The 18,157-nt window shown below is 45.5% G+C and overlaps 1 protein-coding gene across 1 annotated transcript in view; it reads right to left on the reverse strand.

The window, feature by feature from the left end:
* Positions 1-18,157, reverse strand: part of LOC143981640 (uncharacterized) — a 75,618-nt gene that overhangs the window by 2,473 nt on the left and 54,988 nt on the right. Inside the window, exons 3-4 of the mRNA XM_077479630.1 lie at positions 8,676-8,969; positions 4,783-4,892 (exon numbers count right to left, since the gene is read on the reverse strand). Of these exons, the coding sequence (XP_077335756.1) occupies positions 4,783-4,892; positions 8,676-8,969 (404 nt within the window). The remainder of the gene's footprint in view (positions 1-4,782; positions 4,893-8,675; positions 8,970-18,157) is intronic.

An 18,157-nucleotide genomic window follows, 5' to 3' on the forward strand; every position in this document is an offset into this window, starting at 1 on the left:
TCTGCATATGGCCGGCAGCAGCATAGGCAGCTAGCGGTACCAGTGCACCATGCACACGGGTGGTGCAGGTGGAGGGTGACTAGCAGAGCTCCATGCTCGACTATTGCACTGGCTGCTCTTTAGTTATGCATTCCCCGCATGACCTGTGTCCTCAGCCAGCTCCTCAGAGTACCCATCTCCTGCTCCATGCATTGCCGCTCAGTCCGATGTCTGTTCTCCCCAGCCAGAGTCCAGCCCCCCCCCCCCCCCCCCGAGTCCGGCCCACACTGCACTGCATACAGATGATGAAAGGTCTTTCTGGGAGATATGCTGATCACCCGTCCAGCACACTGGATGGAGCCCATGCCAACATGGATGAGTGCGCGGCCTACAGCTTAGTCATGGTGAGTGAGAGGACCCCATCCCCCACACACAATTACATACCCCCTCCATCTCCCCCTGGGGACAGGGTCCCCTTCTCACGTGGGGACCAGGACCCCCACCTCCCCTGGGGACAGGGACCCCTTCTCACCTGGGGGCAGTAACTTCATCTGCCCTAGAGAAAAGGACCTCATCTCTTCTGGGGGCGAGGACCCCATCCTGCTTAGGGACAGTCCCCCAATGGGGCACCTAAAAAATAAATAAAAACTACTGATACCAGTGGTGGAACTACAGGGCTCACAAAGGTCATACCTGTGACCATGCCCTGGAGTTCCACCGCCGGACTCGGAGGGAAGGGCCCTGGCTGGGGTTCAGGGGGGCCCTTCATGGTTTCTTGCATCGGGGCCCTGAAGGTTCTAGTTACGCCACTGGTGGAAGGGAGTCCTAGGATGTGCTAAATGTAAAACTCCTTGACTTTAGCCTTCTTGACCAGGTCATATGTTGTAGAAGTAGCACACGTTGGTTAACCAATTCCCACCAGATGGACATCATAGGATGTCCTTGACTTTCAGTTGTAATATCAGGATGTTGCTGCAGCTACAGGAATCATCCCAGTATTAGAGCTGCATGATTCTGGCCAAAATGACAATCACAATTTTTGATTCTTGCGATGAAAAATCACGTTATACTAAAAGGAAAAAAAGAAATGGGCTAACAGTAATTAAAAAAAAAAAAAAGCATTTGAAAGACTGCTGTGCAAATACAATGTGACATAAAATATTGCAACAACCACCATTTTATTCTCTAGGGTGTATAATAAATGTATATATATATATTATATATATATATATATATATATATATATATATATATATATATATTATATATATATATATATATATATATATATATATATATATATATATATATATATATATATATATATATTTGGGTGTTCCAAGTAATCTAATTTTTTAGCAAAAAAATTATTTTAACTTAAAACCAACAAATGTCAGAAAAAGGTTTAGTGTTTAAGTGGTTAAACTTTTTTCATTTACACAAAGTCTATTCCATTGACAAATTGTTACAATGTTTATACTTAAGTTCAACTGATAAAGAATGTTTTGATTCTTGACAGACTGCCCAATTTTTCTCTTCCTTTCTTTTGATGGCTGTGGTTCGCGATAACGATTCTTGACGATTAATTGTGCAGCTCTACCCAGTATTGTTGTTTTTTTGTTTTTCAGCCAGGGATTGCCTTTTATGTAAAAGCCATCCTAGTGGCTAATTAGCAGATAAATTCCTTTTACAGGTGGTGGGAGGGGACGTCCCCCTCCAGAGCCTCTCAATCAGGGAACCCGGGATCCAATTTGGTAGTACCGCTGGGTTATCATATAGCTGGCCATGGAAAAGATTGTCCCCAGCTATCTACATGGTCCTGGTATGCCGAAAGCAATGCCATAACGTCACTTCCGGTTTTGGCAACATAAAAACTGCTTTTTTTTTGTTCTGGACAGCATGAGATCAATTTTCTTTTCTTTGATCTCATGCTTTCCAGGGTAGAGGAGAGATCTGGGGTCATCTATAAAGAGGACCTGTCATGCATTATTTCCATCACAAGGAAGGTTTATATTTCTTGTGATAGAAAAAAAAAAAACTCAAATAAAAAAAGAAACAATGTAAAAATGACAAAACCCACAGAAAACCAAACTTTTTTTAAAGGGCCTCTATTCCCTCGTGCAGAAGGGAACTCGTACGTAAGTCACACACGCATATGTAAACTGTGTGCACCACACATGTGAGGACAGAGCCATACCCAGAGCCATGGATAAGGGGGTACCAACTGTCCTCCTGCACAGGGCCCAGGTAGCAGGGTGATTGATGTGGGCAGGGAGGGTGATCAGTGCATTGGGGTGGAGGGGGTACAATTACTGGAACTAATACCCCGTAGGTTTCTCTGCAGCTACTGAAAATTTTCTTCTTTGTTGTCTTTCAGCTGCTGCATAAAGAGCTATACAGGGAATTCCAGTAATTGCCCCCCCCCCCTACCAATCAGCCTCTCTGTGCACCATACATTTCCCCCTGTTGCCCAGACCCCCCCCCCCCCACAGTGCTGCCAGCCATCCCTACTCTTATTACCACCAGCACACAACAGGATCCTTCAAGATGGAGAGTGGGGGGAAGGGTCCAGTAAATAGGTCATATTTACCAGCCACTTATTTTTACTGACTGAACACAATGAGCAGTCAGTACCAATCACTCACTGTGTTCATTCATAACTTGTCAGGGCTGGGCTCCTAGCAGCTCTCTTCTCTGTGCTCAGCTATCGGATAATTGTCAGCAGTCATTGATTCCTCTGAGGAATCATCATCACCACCAGCTCGTCAGTCCCACCTACAGCCAGCCCCTTCTGGCTATTTAAACTGCCTTGTTCATTCCTTTCCTGCCTTTGCCAGGTCAACATATCTGCAGTTTCGCTGCTTTGTTCCTGTGAAAGGCTTTGCCCGGCTGACGTCCCTTTTGGTTCCCGAGCCTGTTCTTCTGCCTCCAACTATGCTGATCTCTGGTTTCCTGATTACTGGCTTGTCAGACTATCTGCGTTGGTTACCAATCCCTGGCTTATGTTTTGACTACTTTTACTGATCTGTACCATTTTTACCATTACATTAAAAGGTGTGATTTTTACTGCATTTGTCCGATTCATGGTTCCTGACATAACTGAAGCATTGGCTGTACGGGGCCCTGTGTCGGGTTGTCTGTTTGGGGGGCCCCCTGGTTTCTAACAGCAGCCCTGGCCATACCTATGGTAGTGATTGGGTGTTGCCTCCATAAAAAGCCAGACAGTTCTGTACAGTGAATATGGGATAAATGAACATAATCATACATCGTGCTAGAAATGCATCAAAAATCAAATAAGGCCACACAAATAAGTATAAGTCCCATATAGGGATTAAACTGTTTGTGCTTAAAATCTTCAGAATGAAACCGGTGCTCCACTAGAGCTCAATTCAAGTGCCCCACATGGATGTGCACTCACCCCGGGTGTGTACCAACTATTTGTAGTATGGTCACTTTGAAAACTTAATTTTTATACATTTTTTTTTACAATTAACTTTATAGATGGACGTACCTATTTAATTTTTTTCCAGAGTTATTATGTTACTGTCATATTTCATACGTGTTTGTTTGTTTTTACTTCATTTTTTTTCTTCTCCCCCTCTATATCCAATATGAGGATGCAGTTTTTAATTTAGCCACAAGATGGCATACACACACCATCTTGTGGCTAAATTAAAAACTGCAACCTCATATTGGATATAGAGGGGGAGAAGAAAAAAAATTAAGTAAAAAAAACAAACCCATATGAAATACGACAATAACATAATAACTTTGGAAAAAAAAAAAAATAGATAATTCTGTAAATTAAATAAAAAAATTGTATAAAAATTTTATTTTTCAAGTGACCATACTAGAAATAGTTGGTGCACTAGTGCTCAATTCAAGTGCCCCGCATGGATGTGTACCAACTATTTCTAGTATGGTCACTTGAAAAATTAAAATGTTGATATAATTTTTAATTTTTTTTAAATTAACTTTTTATATACAAATTGCAGATTTTTTTTCCCCAGAGTTATTAGGTTAGTGTCATATTTCATGTGGTTTGTGATTTTTTTGACCCAAGGTGTGTGTCATCTTCTGGCTAAATTAAAAACTGCATCCTCATATTGGATGTAAAGGGGGAGAAGTGTAGGGGGAAAAAAAAAAAAAAACTCAAACCATATAAAATATGACACCAACATAACTCAAAATTAAATAGGTAATTCCGTAAAGTATATACAAAGTTAATTTAAAAAAAATTGTATAAAAATTTTAATTTTTCAAGTGACCACTTGAATTGAGCACTAGTGGAGCACTGGTTTTATTCTGAAGATTTTAAGCACAAACAGTTTAATCCCTATATGGGACTTGTATACTTTGTGTGGCTTTATTTGATTTCTAAACACGATGTCGGATTACATTAATATTGAGTTTTGTATGTAAGGTCACAATAGCATCACAGCTGTGTGAAGTACACAATACTAACACTGAAGGTTATCTAATACTTTTTCATTTTTTAGTTACTCACAAGATCTGTGGCGCTAAAGTAGAATTTTCATACATATTTGATAAATGATGTGAAAATATCATTTTGACATGCGAATCAGTTAAAGTAATCCATTACATACTAAAAAAAAAAAAAAAAAAAAAAAAAAAAAAATTCAACGTGGTCTGTCACAAAGGCTTTGATTAGGGCATGAAAGGGTAAAAATTTAAAACATCAGCTGGTTGTGAGCAGACCATGTATTATATGTTTCTCTCCCCCCAGCTTTCTACTCATTATCACTGCAATAATATAAAGAGAAATACATCATATAAACTCACCCGATGTTTCATGTAGATAATCCCCATTATTATTATTATTATTATTATTAGGACAGCTGCAACACAAATAGCAGCAGTGACACCTCGATGTCTTCCATCTGCTTCATAATCTGTGATAAAATAAATTTGATTTAGAAAAACATGTAAGACTTAAAGTATTTCTGTACATACTACTAACATAGGCACATTAGAAATATTTTTGTTAACCTAAACGGCAAAGAAAACACAAAACACAAACAAAAAACCTGACTTCCCTTAAGCCCAGACTTTAAATTGTGGTCACATGACCACACAGCCTCTATTATACACTGTTCCACAGGGTGTGTGTGTTGAGTGAATGTTACTCAGAGCAGCCTTTACAGGAAACTGTCTATTGCACAGCATGCCTGTACTTCCCACAGGCCGACACATCCCCCCCCCACCCAGCATTGCTGTGTTAAAGGGTTCGTTAACCCCACATGTGCAAATCACTGGCAGCCCCTCTATTACAGACAGGCACAGCAAGTCTTTTATAAAAGCGAGCATTATAACTATATATAAATACCGATTTAGGGAGATCTTCAGATCACGTGACTCGTGGCCACTGTATACCTCCAATATATGGCTTCTGCAGGAGGGGCGGAGATCTCCCTCTGTCATCAGCCAGGGAGATCACAAGCCCCTCCTGTAGTAGGCCTGGAGATTGGGTGAAAGTCATGTGATCACCCTGAGGATCATGCTAAAACTGTATTTACAACACTCATTTTTATAAAACACTTATACAGTGTGCTTTGTTCGCATATAATAGAGGGGCTGGCAGTGAACATTTTGTAAAATTTTATCTATGTATACTAATAGCGGCGGAATGGGGAGAGGGCAGAGACAGACATGGAACTAACAGGCAGGGAGGGCGGAGAGAGGAGAGCTGAGAGCAGAGGACAGCTGTGGATGACAGAGGAACATACACTGACCACAATGGTCAGGGCTCAGCAGCCCTGATTTTCGTGGTCAGTACAGAAAGAGGACACAGGAATGGGCAGGTTCAGGGAGGTTTTTACAGTTTAGAGGAGGGGCAGATTACACAGCACAAGCACTGTGCTGTTTAATTTGCTTCAAGGGACCAGAATCCGTTTTTTGATTGTTAGACAGCAGGTTCTACTGATAGCTGCCATCAACACAGAAGGGCACAGGGCAGGTGTAGCAGCAAAACTGACTACAGTTCTGGAAGACCAAGCAGCACACAGTTACATAAACTGCCGACATCAGCACAGATCTGCTTTCGTGCTTAGCGTGTTCAGTTTAAATTTGCATAGAAGGGGTACCGGCAGGATTACCAGATATTTCCTCATCAAAATAAAGAAAAACAGAAAATATGGATTTACCAGCTTATATATAAAAAACACAAATGGCTATCTTTAGTGTTAAAGTAATTGTAAAGGCAGAAGGTGCATTCCATGCATTAAGATAAAAAGCCTTCTCCCCCCTCCATACTTACCTGACATCCATCTAGATCCAGCGATGTTGCAGGAGTGTCTCGGCTGCCTGGGACTCTCCCTCCTCATTGGCTCCCACTGCTGCCAAAGTCAGCCAGCCAATGAGGAGAGAAAGGGGGCAGGGTGGGGCCAGCCACAGCTCTATGTCTGATTGGACACGGAGCTATGGCTTGGTGTGGGTGCCCCTATAGCAAGCCGATTGCTGGAGGGGCACTCAACGGGAGGGAGGGGCCAAAAGTGCCGGTGAGGGACCAGAAAAGAGGAGAATCGGGGCTGCTCTGTGCAAAACCCTTACACAGGCCAGGCATGTTTATTTTATTTTTAGTTAAAAATAAACAGGAGACTTTAGTATCGCTTTAAGTTAAGGGGTAACACACTTTAAATATACTATATGTGTTAAATATACAATGTATCAGTCTGTATGGTCAGTGGTCATGTGACATCTCACCTGTATAATCCTCCATCAGGAGAGGAGAGAAGAGACAACAAGACACAATGTTACTATTCTGTGTCACCCTCCCACTATGACCCCCCAGAGAAGAGGAAACAGGACCCCAATCTATAACATGGGAGCAAATGGTGGGACTTTATATGAAGCACACAGCAGCACAAAAGGAAGTCAAGTGACTGGGAAATACTGTTTATTCATGTTGTACAATCTAACATACAACTTAAAGTGGTTTTAAACCCTTACAAACCACTTTGACCTACAGGTAAGCCTAGATTAAGGCTTACCTGTAGGTCCAAGAAATATCTCCTAAACCTATATGGTTTAGGAGATATTTGCCCGAAGATGGGCACTGCTATCTATGGCGCATGCGCCGTAGACAGCAGCGCGCAGGCGCACTGAGCGGGGCATCATCGATGACGAAGATGCCGCGCAATGCCGCGTGTCTCGGCTCCCGCGCGCATGCGCGGGAGTGACGTCATCGCTGCTCCAGCGAATCACAGAGCCGGAGCAGCGAGACCCACAGAGACCCACCAAGATGGACGCTCGGAACTACAGGGGACATCGGTGACTTCGCTGGCTCCTGTGTCAGGTAAGTGACACATAATGGACTATGTGATGTGATGCCATGCGATGCATAGTAGTCCATTATGCTTTACCTTTGCATGGAATGAAAGAGGAAGTAAACTCATCAGGGTTTATTTCCTCTTTAATGGGCACACAACCTCCAAAAGCATTTGATAATTTACAACATAAGTTACATAGTAGTCCGCAATCATTGAGACAGTTGTAGAACAGACATTGGATACATATTATAAACATAAGTTAAATACAGTACTAAATGTATCAAAAAAATAGCAGGGGGGGAGATAAATGAATTAAAAAGAAAAGAAAATGATCATAATTCATATACTGAATGATTATAAACATAAATAAAACCGTAGAGAATATAACTTTGTCATTGGTAGAATGATAGTAAAGTGTACAGCTTGATGCGTTTTGCGGCCTTATAGCCGCTCATCAGAAACATAAACCATGGAAAATATCTAAAAACAAAAAATATTAGTTCTAAATGGTCTAAAAGGATAATTGGTTTTAATTGAGGTAGGGGGTAAAAGAACATTGTATATGAAGGTTTGTTTCTTTCTTATGCATTTTTTTGCATCTTCTTAGGTTTCGCATTAGGCTCACTGCTTTCCCCCTACACAAGGGTTGTCCACTCACATACACGGCCTATGTATTGTCTGTGCTGGTTGTAATCGCCCCTTTGGCAACCATGTTGCCCAGAGAAGAGACCGTGCGATTTGTTGGCAACTCTCGATGCCGATGTGCAGATGTAGGTTCAATACGCAACCTGCCAACAAACCTTTATATACAATGTTCTTTTACAAAACAAATTATCCTTTTAGACCATTTTGTTTTTAGATATTTTCCATGGTTTATGCTTCTGATGAGTGGCTATAAGGCTGCGAAACGCACCAAGCCTTACACTTTACTATCATTCTACCATGGACCAATTTATATTCTCTACGGTTTTATTCATGTTTATAATCATTCAGTATATGAATATGTAGTCATTTATCTTTTTTTCCCCTTTTCTCCTATTTTTTGATACATTTAGTACTGTTTTTAACTTACTTATGTTTATAATATGTATCCAATGTCTGTTCTACAACTGTTTCAATGATTGTGGACTACTATGTAACTTATGTTGTAAATGATTAAATGCTTTTCTAGGTTGTGTGCCCATTAAGTTGTATGTTAGATTATATAACATGAATAAACAATATTTCCCAGTCACTTGACTTCCTTTTGTGCTGCTGTGTGCTTCATATAAAGTCCCACCATTTTCTCTCAATTTTAATCAATGATAGGGATGGAGGCAGCTACTTCTTTGGTTCCTGCCTCATTTAAAGTCCCAAAACGTATTTTTTCTCATGGAATATAACACGATCCCCCATAGTCATCAATACCTTCTGTTATCAGGACTTTCCTGAATACGGGATGATCGATGAGTCGGTATTCCCAGATCTCCTCACTGACCGGGTTTGTGATCCTGACCCGGAATCTCGTCTCGGCGTCGTCTCTCTGCACACTGGGGATAATCAGCATCCTACTGTCATCTATCAGCCGGTATCTTTCCGGGAGAGGCTCCCCGTCAACCTCCCAGGTCACAGCGCTCTCTTCTCCAGAGAACTGGACGCTCACCGCCATCTCCTCACCCAACCGGCCCCCGGTACTGGTGATGTTGGAGATGAGAACCGGATCTGGAATTATCAAGAGAAGAAGTCACCAACACAGAGCCCAGATACATGGAATAGAGTGCTAGCTCATGCACTGATCATTATTCAAGCAATCTCCAGCCCCTCCCTTACATTCAGACCTCTGTATTTACATTTTCCCCATAGAGTACAATGAAGTATCTAGTATTAGTTAATCACTCAACTGGACTTGTCGTGTAACGTTAAAGAGGTTTTTCTACCCTTCCCAGGAGCTTTTACAGCTACGAGTGTCAGGAACTAGGGATGCACTGAAATTTCCGATATAAAATTATGTTTTCGGCACATTGCCAAAAGAAAAAACAAATTTGCTGATAATGGCACCAAAAATTGCGCATGCACAGTAGCAATGCACACACACCGATGTGTCACACACGTTCCTTGTGGTTAAGATGCTGGACTTGTGAGCATGTTCCCTGCAGTGGAGACGCTGGAGTTCAAAGCACTTTCCCCGTGGTTGAGACTTGAGATGCAGTTGTGACTTGGGAGACGGCTGCATTGGAGAGTGGGCACCGTCTCTCCTGGATGGCTACTATTACTACTATTCGCCGGTGAGCATTCTCTTTAACTACTGACAAACACGCTCTGAAAAGGCGGAACTTTCTGCTTCAAACCATAAGCTTGAACAATTACTTGTCGAATCCATTTAGCAATGGTAGATTTCCACGCTGCCTGTCCTCTATTAGGACTTTCTGGCAACACAAACAAAACACCTGTTTTGTGAATCTGAGCAGTCACTTCCAGATAGCCTTTGACTGTTCTCACTACATTCAAAGAATGTAGTGACCTTTCTTCTGTAGAACAGGGATCTGGAAAAAGGAAGGGAGAACAATATCTTGGTTTAGATGAAAACCTGAAACCATCTTCGGTAGAAAGCTAGGATGAGGGCGCAAAACCACTCTATCCTTGTGCATGATTAAATAAAGCTCTTTACAGGAAAGAGTTGCTCATTCCAATACTCTTCTTGCAGAAGAAATATCTACCAGCAAAATTAACTTCCTTGTCAACAGGACCAAGAGAATTTGGCATATCGGTTCAAAAGGCCGTTTCTGTAAAACTGACAGAACCAAAATTCAAGTCCCAGGGGAGCCTTAATCAGAGGATTAAGGCACGTTACCCCCTGAATAACGCTTTGGACCAAAGAATGTGAAGCAAGCAGATGTTGAAACAATACTGACAAGGCCGAGACCTGGCCCTTGATGGTACTCAAGGCCAGCTTCATCTCTAGCCCCATTTGCAGAAAATCAAGGATTCTACCTATGACATATTGCATTAATCAAGGTAGAAATCACAGGGCCTGAAAGCCCACGACTCTTCAGGACATGGGTTTCAATAACCAAACCATCAAATTTAGCTTTTGTAAGGCAGGATGGAACACTGGACCCTGGGATAGCAGGTCTGGATGGGACGGTAGGGTCCACAGGGAACCTACCACCATAGTTATTATTTCTGCATACCAAGCTCTTCTGGGACACCAGAAGTGCAGTCTTCTTTTCCTGCCTGATCCTGCGAAGAAGTTATGGCAGTAGCAGAATAGGAGGGAATGCATACATTAGTAAGAACTGATGCCATGGATCCCTTGTTCTTGACAAAGTTGTCAATCTTGCTGAAGCTGGATGCAAAGAAATCTACATCCAGAACCCCCCATCTTTGGCATATGGCTGAGAAGATGTCAGGGTAAAGAGACCATTCCCCTGGGACTAACTGCCGGCAAATTAAGTAGTCCACCTGCCAGTTTTCTATCCCCGAAATGAAGATTGCTGATATGCATGGCACATGCTTTTCTGCACAGATTAGGCTCTGGTTTACTTTTCCCTGAGCTGCACGACTCCTGGTACCTCCTTGGTGATTGATATAAGCCACTGCTGTGAGTAACCCGAGTGTCCAGGCCTTTAGGGATAGATACGCCGCACGGATCTCCAGAAAGTTGATGGGTAAGGTCCTCTCGGCCTTGGACCATCTCCCTTGGACAGTCAACTGTTCCAGAACTGCTCCCCAACCCGAAAGACTGGCATCTGTTACCACTCTCCAGGAAATTGGTAAAAAGGCTTTTCCTTTTTGAAGAAGATTCTTGGGTATCAACCAACTGAGGCCCTGACGCACTATAGGAGATAGAAAATCTAACGCCTGGACTTTTTGGTTCCAGGCAGGCTGGATACTGTTTTGCAGCAGTCTCAAATGAAACCAAGCATACGGAACTGCTTCAAATGAAGCCACCATCTTCTCCAGCAGCCTCATACAAAGGCGAATAAAAGGACTCTGTATTGAGTATATGCTACCTGAATCAGTTCATTTATGGCACCGATTCTTGCCTCGGGGAATAAAATACTCTTCTGGGCTGTATCTATGACCAGACCCAAATACTCTAGTCTTCTTGCTGGTTTTAAAGAAGACTTCTCTAAGTTGAGGACCCAACCTAGGTATTCCAAGTAAACTTTGGTGACCAATTTTTGGTCCAAGCGGGATACCAACCGGTTTATCAAGAGCAGGTTGTCTAGGTACGCTATAACTGTTATAGCTTGGGCCCTTAATCTGGCCAGAGGAGGGGCCAAGATCTTTGTAAACACCCGAGGTGCAGTAGCTAGCCCGAAAGGCAGAGCAACAAATTGAAAGTGGCATTTTTCTACTTCGAAATGCAGATACTTTTGATGAGCAGGGAAAATAGATACATGCAGGTATGCATCTTTGATATCTATTGACGCCAGAAGTTCTCCTCCTTGTAGGAGGGAGACTACCGATCGGATTGATTTCATGCAATAGGAATGTACTTTTAGTGTAGATCTTTGAGATCTAGAATGGGTCCGACATTTCCATTTGGCTTTGGTACCGTGAAAAGGTTTGAATAAAACCCTTAATCCTTGCTCTTGCGTGGGAACTTCCACGATAACCTTTTGTGACAAAAGTCGCTCCAATGCTAGAAAGAGAACCAGAGTTATTGTTGAGATCTGTCTGGAAAATACTCCTGCCAGACCCTTGAAAGCTGTAGCAGTTTCCCCCACTCAAATGAGTGGGGACGCCCCTTCATAAAGAGGTTTTAGCATTTTGTCTTGTAGACTTCCTCCACCAGGACTTCTTTTGTCCCTGGAGTGGACTCTGAGATTTAACTTTTAAGATTGACAGAGGAGGCCGTCGCGACTGCCTGGAGGCAGATGCCCCTGACACTGGTAAAAGAGCGCCGTTAAAAGGAGGGACGTTTACTCCTTTTCTTAACTGGCAAAAGGGTGCTTTTCCCACTAGAGATCCTTTGGATATAATTGTCCAAATCCTTCCTGAACAGGCTTGCACCACGAAATGGCTGACCAATTTTTCAACTATAAGATTCTACGCATATGTACCAAGTGTAAGGCCGCGTACACACGGGCGGACTGTTCGCTCAACTTTGTCCGCTGAACAGTGTTTCAGCGGACAGTCCGCCCGTGTGTGGGCTTTCAGCGGACAGTTTGAGCGGACAGTTTGACGGACAAAGTCTTTCGGAAATTCCGAAAAACTGTCCGCTGAAACTTCTGTTTGAGCGAACAGTCCGCCCGTGTGTAGGCCACTTTCGAAATGAGCAAACTGTTCCCGCTCGGAGGAAAGTCTGCTCATTTCGAGCGCGTGTGAAGGTAGGCGGGGCCCGCGACGGAGACGTCGCGGGCTCCGCCGCCTGGAATGGACTTAAAGGGGAACCCCAACGCCGAAAAAAATCGGCGTGGGGGTCCCCCCAAAGTCCACAACAGACCCTTGTCCGAGCACGCTACCCGGCCGGCCAGGAAAGGGGGGCGAGCGAGCGCGCCCCCCCTCCTGAGCCGTACCAGGCCGCGTGCCCTCAACATGGGGGGTGCCTTGGGGAAGGGGGGGCCGCGCGGCCCCCCCACCCCAAAGCACCTTGCCCCCATGTTGATGAGGACAAGGGCCTCTTCCCGACAACCCTGGCCGTTGGTTGTCGGGGTCTGCGGGCGGGGGGCTTATCGGAATCCGGGAGCCCCCTTTAATAAGGGGGCCCCCGGATACCGGCCCCCCACCCTATGTGAATGAGTATGGGGTACAATGTACCCCTACCCATTCACCTGTAAAATAAAAGTACCCAAAAAAAAAACACAACACACGAGATAAAATATTTTATTGCACAGCTCCGGGGGTCTTCCGTCTTCGGGGGTCTTGTCCCCCTCTTCGGTTCTTCTGCCGGGCCACCGCGCCTTCTTATAGCTCTTTTGCAGGCGGTGGCCCGGTCTTCTGTCGCCGCCGCCGCCTTCCGTTCTTCTGTCGCCGTCTTCCGTTCTTCTGCCGGGCCACCGCGCCTTCTTATAGCTCTTTTAGAGGCGGTGGCCCGGTCTTCTGTCGCCGCTGTCGCCGTCGCCGCCTTCCGTTCTTCTTCTTCTTCTTCTTGTTCTTCTTCTTCTTCTCCAGGAGATGTTGACACGTCGCTCTCTCCGGCCGGAATGCCAGAGCCGCGCTGAGCGGTCACTTATATAGTGACAATGGGGCGGTGTCACATGGTATATGTCACATGGGTTGGTCACATGGTGACCCCGCCCCCTTACGATGTCATAGTCCCCATGTGACATCAACCCATGTGACCAACCCATGTGACATATACCATGTGACACCGCCCCATTGTCACTATATAAGTGACCGCTCAGCGCGGCTCTGGCATTCCGGCCGGAGAGAGCGACGTGTCAACATCTCCTGGAGAAGAAGAAGAACAAGAAGAAGAAGAAGAAGAACGGAAGGCGGCGACGGCGACAGCGGTGACAGAAGACCGGGCCACCGCCTCTAAAAGAGCTATAAGAAGGCGCGGTGGCCCGGCAGAAGAACGGAAGACGGCGACAGAAGAACGGAAGGCGGCGACAGAAGACCGGGCCACCGCCTGCAAAAGAGCTATAAGAAGGCGCGGTGGCCCGGCAGAAGAACCGAAGAGGGGGACAAGACCCCCGAAGACGGAAGACCCCCGGAGCTGTGCAATAAAATATTTTATCTCGTGTGTTGTGTTTTTTTTTTGGGTACTTTTATTTTACAGGTGAATGAGTAGGGGTACATTGTACCCCATACTCATTCACATAGGGTGGGGGGCCGGTATCCGGGGGCCCCCTTATTAAAGGGGGCTCCCGGATTCCGATAAGCCCCCCGCCCGCAGACCCCGACAACCAACGGCCAGGGTTGTCGGGAAGAGGCCCTTGTCCTCATCAACATGGGGACAAGGTGCTTTGGGGTGGGGGGGCCGCGCGGCCCCCCCTTCCCCAAGGCACCCCCCATGTTGAGGGCACGCGGCCTGGTACGGCTCAGGAGGGGGGGGGCGCTCGCTCGCCCCCCTTTCCTGGCCGGCCGGGTAGCGTGCTCGGACAAGGGTCTGTTGTGGACTTTGGGGGGACCCCCACGCCGATTTTTTTCGGCGTTGGGGTTCCCCTTTAAGTCCATTCCAGGCGGCGGAGCCCGCGACGTCTCCGTCGCGGGCCCCGCCTACCTTCACACGCGCTCGAAATGAGCGAACTGTTGCCTCGTGTGTGGGCTTTCAAAAGTTGCGCGGACTTAGTACGACGAACTAAGTCCGCTCAAAAAAAGTGCCGTGTGTGGGCGTGTTCGTTCATTCAAAAGTTTGAGCGGACTGTTTGACGAACTTAGTTTCGGCAAACAGTCCCCGCGTGTGTACGCGGCCTAAAGCGAGAGGTTTGGAGGATAGAGTCTCTGATTGCATCAACCGCAAACCAAAAAGCCACTGGTAGGTTGGCCAACCCCCGGGCTTGCTGTCCAGTTAAAACTTTGAGCACCTGTTTAACATGGTCTCTCAAGTATTGACAAACTTCAATAGCTGCCCCTGCAGGTTGAGCCACTGAACCTGCCAAGGATAAAACTTTTTTTTTTAACAGGAATTCCAATTTTTTTTTATCAGTTGGATCCCTAAGCATCTGAGCATTGTCAACAGGACAAGTCAGACTTATTTACGGAGGATATGGCGGCATCAATTGCCAGTATACCCACCATCTTAGTAAAATTTTCCTCTATAGAATAAAGTGTTGAAAACTTTTTTGCAGGGAAAAAATGTTCATTAGGGTGATCCCACTCAGAATAGATAAGCTTTTCCAGTAAACTATGAACAGGAAAGGCATGTGCAGTTTGAGGAGGCTTCGGTGAACCCAAACAAGGGGAGGGTTTAACTGCCTCAGATATGGGCAACTTAAATGTGGAGTGGACCAATCCAGCAAGAATTTGCACCAACACCTTCTCAACCTGAAAAGCTGAAGAGGGGCCTTCCTCACTTGATTCTTCAGAAGAGGAGTCATCAGTTTCATCCCGATTCTGCTCCTTTTCCCAGAGTTCCTCTGTTTGTGGGTCCTGAGTGGTAGAGGGGGACCTAGCGCATCATTTCCTTCCACTGAGTGAAGATGCGAATAAGGCCACTAATCTTCCTCCAATCCATTTATGGTTGAGGAAAAAACCTCCTGAGTAATGTATATAGGGGCTGAAGTGCCAGAAGCAGTTGAAGCCCTGACCCCGATGGCTCCCCCTGGCCAGCTTCCCCAGGTCCTTTGGGGGAAGGTGCTGCAGAGGGGTCCTCAGAGCCAGAGGGGGATCCCTTTGAGCCCCTATTTTTGGGGTATTTGTACCTCTTCTGCCCATAGTGCCAAGCAACAAAGGTAGCGGTCCTACAAATATGCACTGACTGCTGAGCAATGTAGTTCAGCAACTGCCACTGCTACCAAGACTGTCTGGTAAGTAAATTCTGCCTGGGAATGCCTGTGTCCCACACTCACATGCGCCCATCTGCTCTGTGTCCCTCCATAAGCCGTGTGCACCTGAAAAAAATAGTGCACTTTATAGCTTGTGTAGCCAGTGATTTGAGTGTCTAACCATGCTGACGTTGCATTAACGCTCCGCCCCCCTACTATGACCAACCCCCTGCGAGCGTTTCCCACGTGAGCCGAGACTGAATTCTGAGGCTGGGGCAAAGGAGAGAGAAGGACCTGTGGATGGGAAGCCGCTGTAATGGCAGCAGATGGTGCAGTATACCAATGCTGGGGGGAGAATCCCTGAAGGAAAGAACCCCCCTACCTGGAGCATGGCTGGAGGAATGTACACAGTGGAGACAAACAGACAGATCAGGCACGAAAGGTATGTGCTCTTGACAGCATCCGGTGGTGACTTTAGGCATAGCATACATTTACTTAAAGGAGCTACCTCCTAGAATTTAAAAAAATCTTAAGGAGTCTCCCTTACCTTAACCAGCTGCAGGGTTCTGTGTAACAGACCCAATCTTCATCTCTCATGGTGGGCTCAGTTTAGAGAAACCTTCAGAGACAGGGGCCTCCCTGAATAGGGGGATCTGCAGTTCTGGGCCTGTAAAGCATCCCGGCAGGAATATGGCTGAAAAAAACAAATACTGGATCCCGGGGTCCAGCTCTCTTAAAAAAAAAAGAGAAGTGTTCGGGCGGAGCCAGCAGCCGGAGCGCATGGTGGTGTGAGAGGAGAGCTCTGCCACAGCGGACAAGATATAGCGGCACACAGCGAGCCTGCAGCATCACAAACCGAACCTTCTGCACTGGGAACCTGCCGGTCATGATGAGCAAACGGAAGGAATGGGGAGGACCTAGCAAACTAATGTATTTCTTTCCCCCAGCCACCGGCAGGGAAATCCAAGATGGCGCCCGCAAGGAGTGACATGCTGAAGCCTCCCCTGCACATTCTGACTACAACCCACAGCCATCCACGGGTGAGTCCTGTCCCTCGGCATCCCCACTGCCCTCCTCTCACTTTGAAAGCCCTGTTAAGCAAAAGAGGAGGATTGGGGAGGATGGTGACCCCCACGCAGACACAAGGACAGATGGGGAGGTAATGGAGGAATCTTTCTCATATGCTCAGCAGCTTGACACTTTTCCCACCATGAAAGAAATGCTTCAAACCCTAAGGGGGGCCCTTCAGCAAGATATGGTGTCATTTATGCATTCCACTAAAGCTGAAATATCAGCGGTCAGTGCTAGAGTGACTTATGTTGAACGCAAGATGGAGGAATTTACCATTGCACATAATGAGCTTGTGGATGCCCACTTTGATGTTGAGAATGAAATTAAAGCTATGTGACTTAAAATGGAGGACATTGAAGACAGGGCACGTAGGAACAACGTTAAGTTCAGAGGCGTCCCTGAAACAATTAAACCGGCAGAATTAACTTCCTGCCTCCAGAAACGAATAACTACTGCACTCCCAGCCCTGGGACCTGCGGACGTTATCATTGATAGAGCACACAGGCTGCCCAAAGCTTAATTTCTGGCTGAGCAAGTCCCTAGGGATGTCATAGCCCGAATCCACTTTTACCATGTGAAAGACCAACTAATGCGCTTTGCTAGACAACACCCGGCCCTCCCTGACCACTTTGCTAGAATCGCACAGTATGCTGATCTGTTGCAAGCTACACTGGCGTCCAGACACAACTTAGTACCCATCACCAAGGTTCTACACACTCACAAAATACTATATAAGTGGGGCTTCCCAGCCAAACTGCTGCTTGAAGTGAATAATGAATTGCATACAATCTCATCCTTGGAAAAAGTTATGGAACTCCTCAGAAAATGGTGTCTTCTCCCTGTGGATGGCGAAGCTGCAGACCCTGATCCTCTCCTCGACCGGCGCAACTACCACCACCAGCAGTGAAGAAACAGATAAGTAACTGATTTACACCAGTGTGCGTTACTGCTGAAGACTATCTCCTCTCTACAAATTTCAGCATAACATAACGACTCGTGCCTTTACCTGATCTGCCTATCTAGGCAATGGCTCAATTAAGCATCCGCTGTTCGGCTATTTTCGAACACTTGTTTCCCCCCTTGCTTAATCTACAGGATGAACCCTGTACCCTGTTCTCCACAACAAAAGATTCCTAAGTTTACCCAGTTGCCAATTGACCAAATATGGTCTTGTTTTATATTTGTTTGTTCGTCGCTGACTGTGCAAAGAAACCTACCATATTATATACACAAAGCCAGACTTGTTATCTCAAATGGTTCACTTCTAAGCTCTACCACTGGATGGCAGCATTCCGCTTGGTCATATTGGAATGAACATTAAATTTATGTCTCACAATGTGAGAGGCCTCAATAGCCCTCATAAACACAGGGCACACAGCTATGGACATGAACTGTGATGTTCTCTGTGTGCAAGAGATACATTTTGCTAGCAGTAAACCCCCAAAATGCACACATGGCAAA

This window comes from Lithobates pipiens, unplaced genomic scaffold (genome assembly GCF_037356315.1).
Source record: "Lithobates pipiens isolate NorthernLeopardFrog02 unplaced genomic scaffold, aLitPip1_a1.2 Scaffold_16, whole genome shotgun sequence".
In the NCBI taxonomy this organism is placed as follows: Eukaryota; Metazoa; Chordata; class Amphibia; order Anura; family Ranidae; genus Lithobates; species Lithobates pipiens.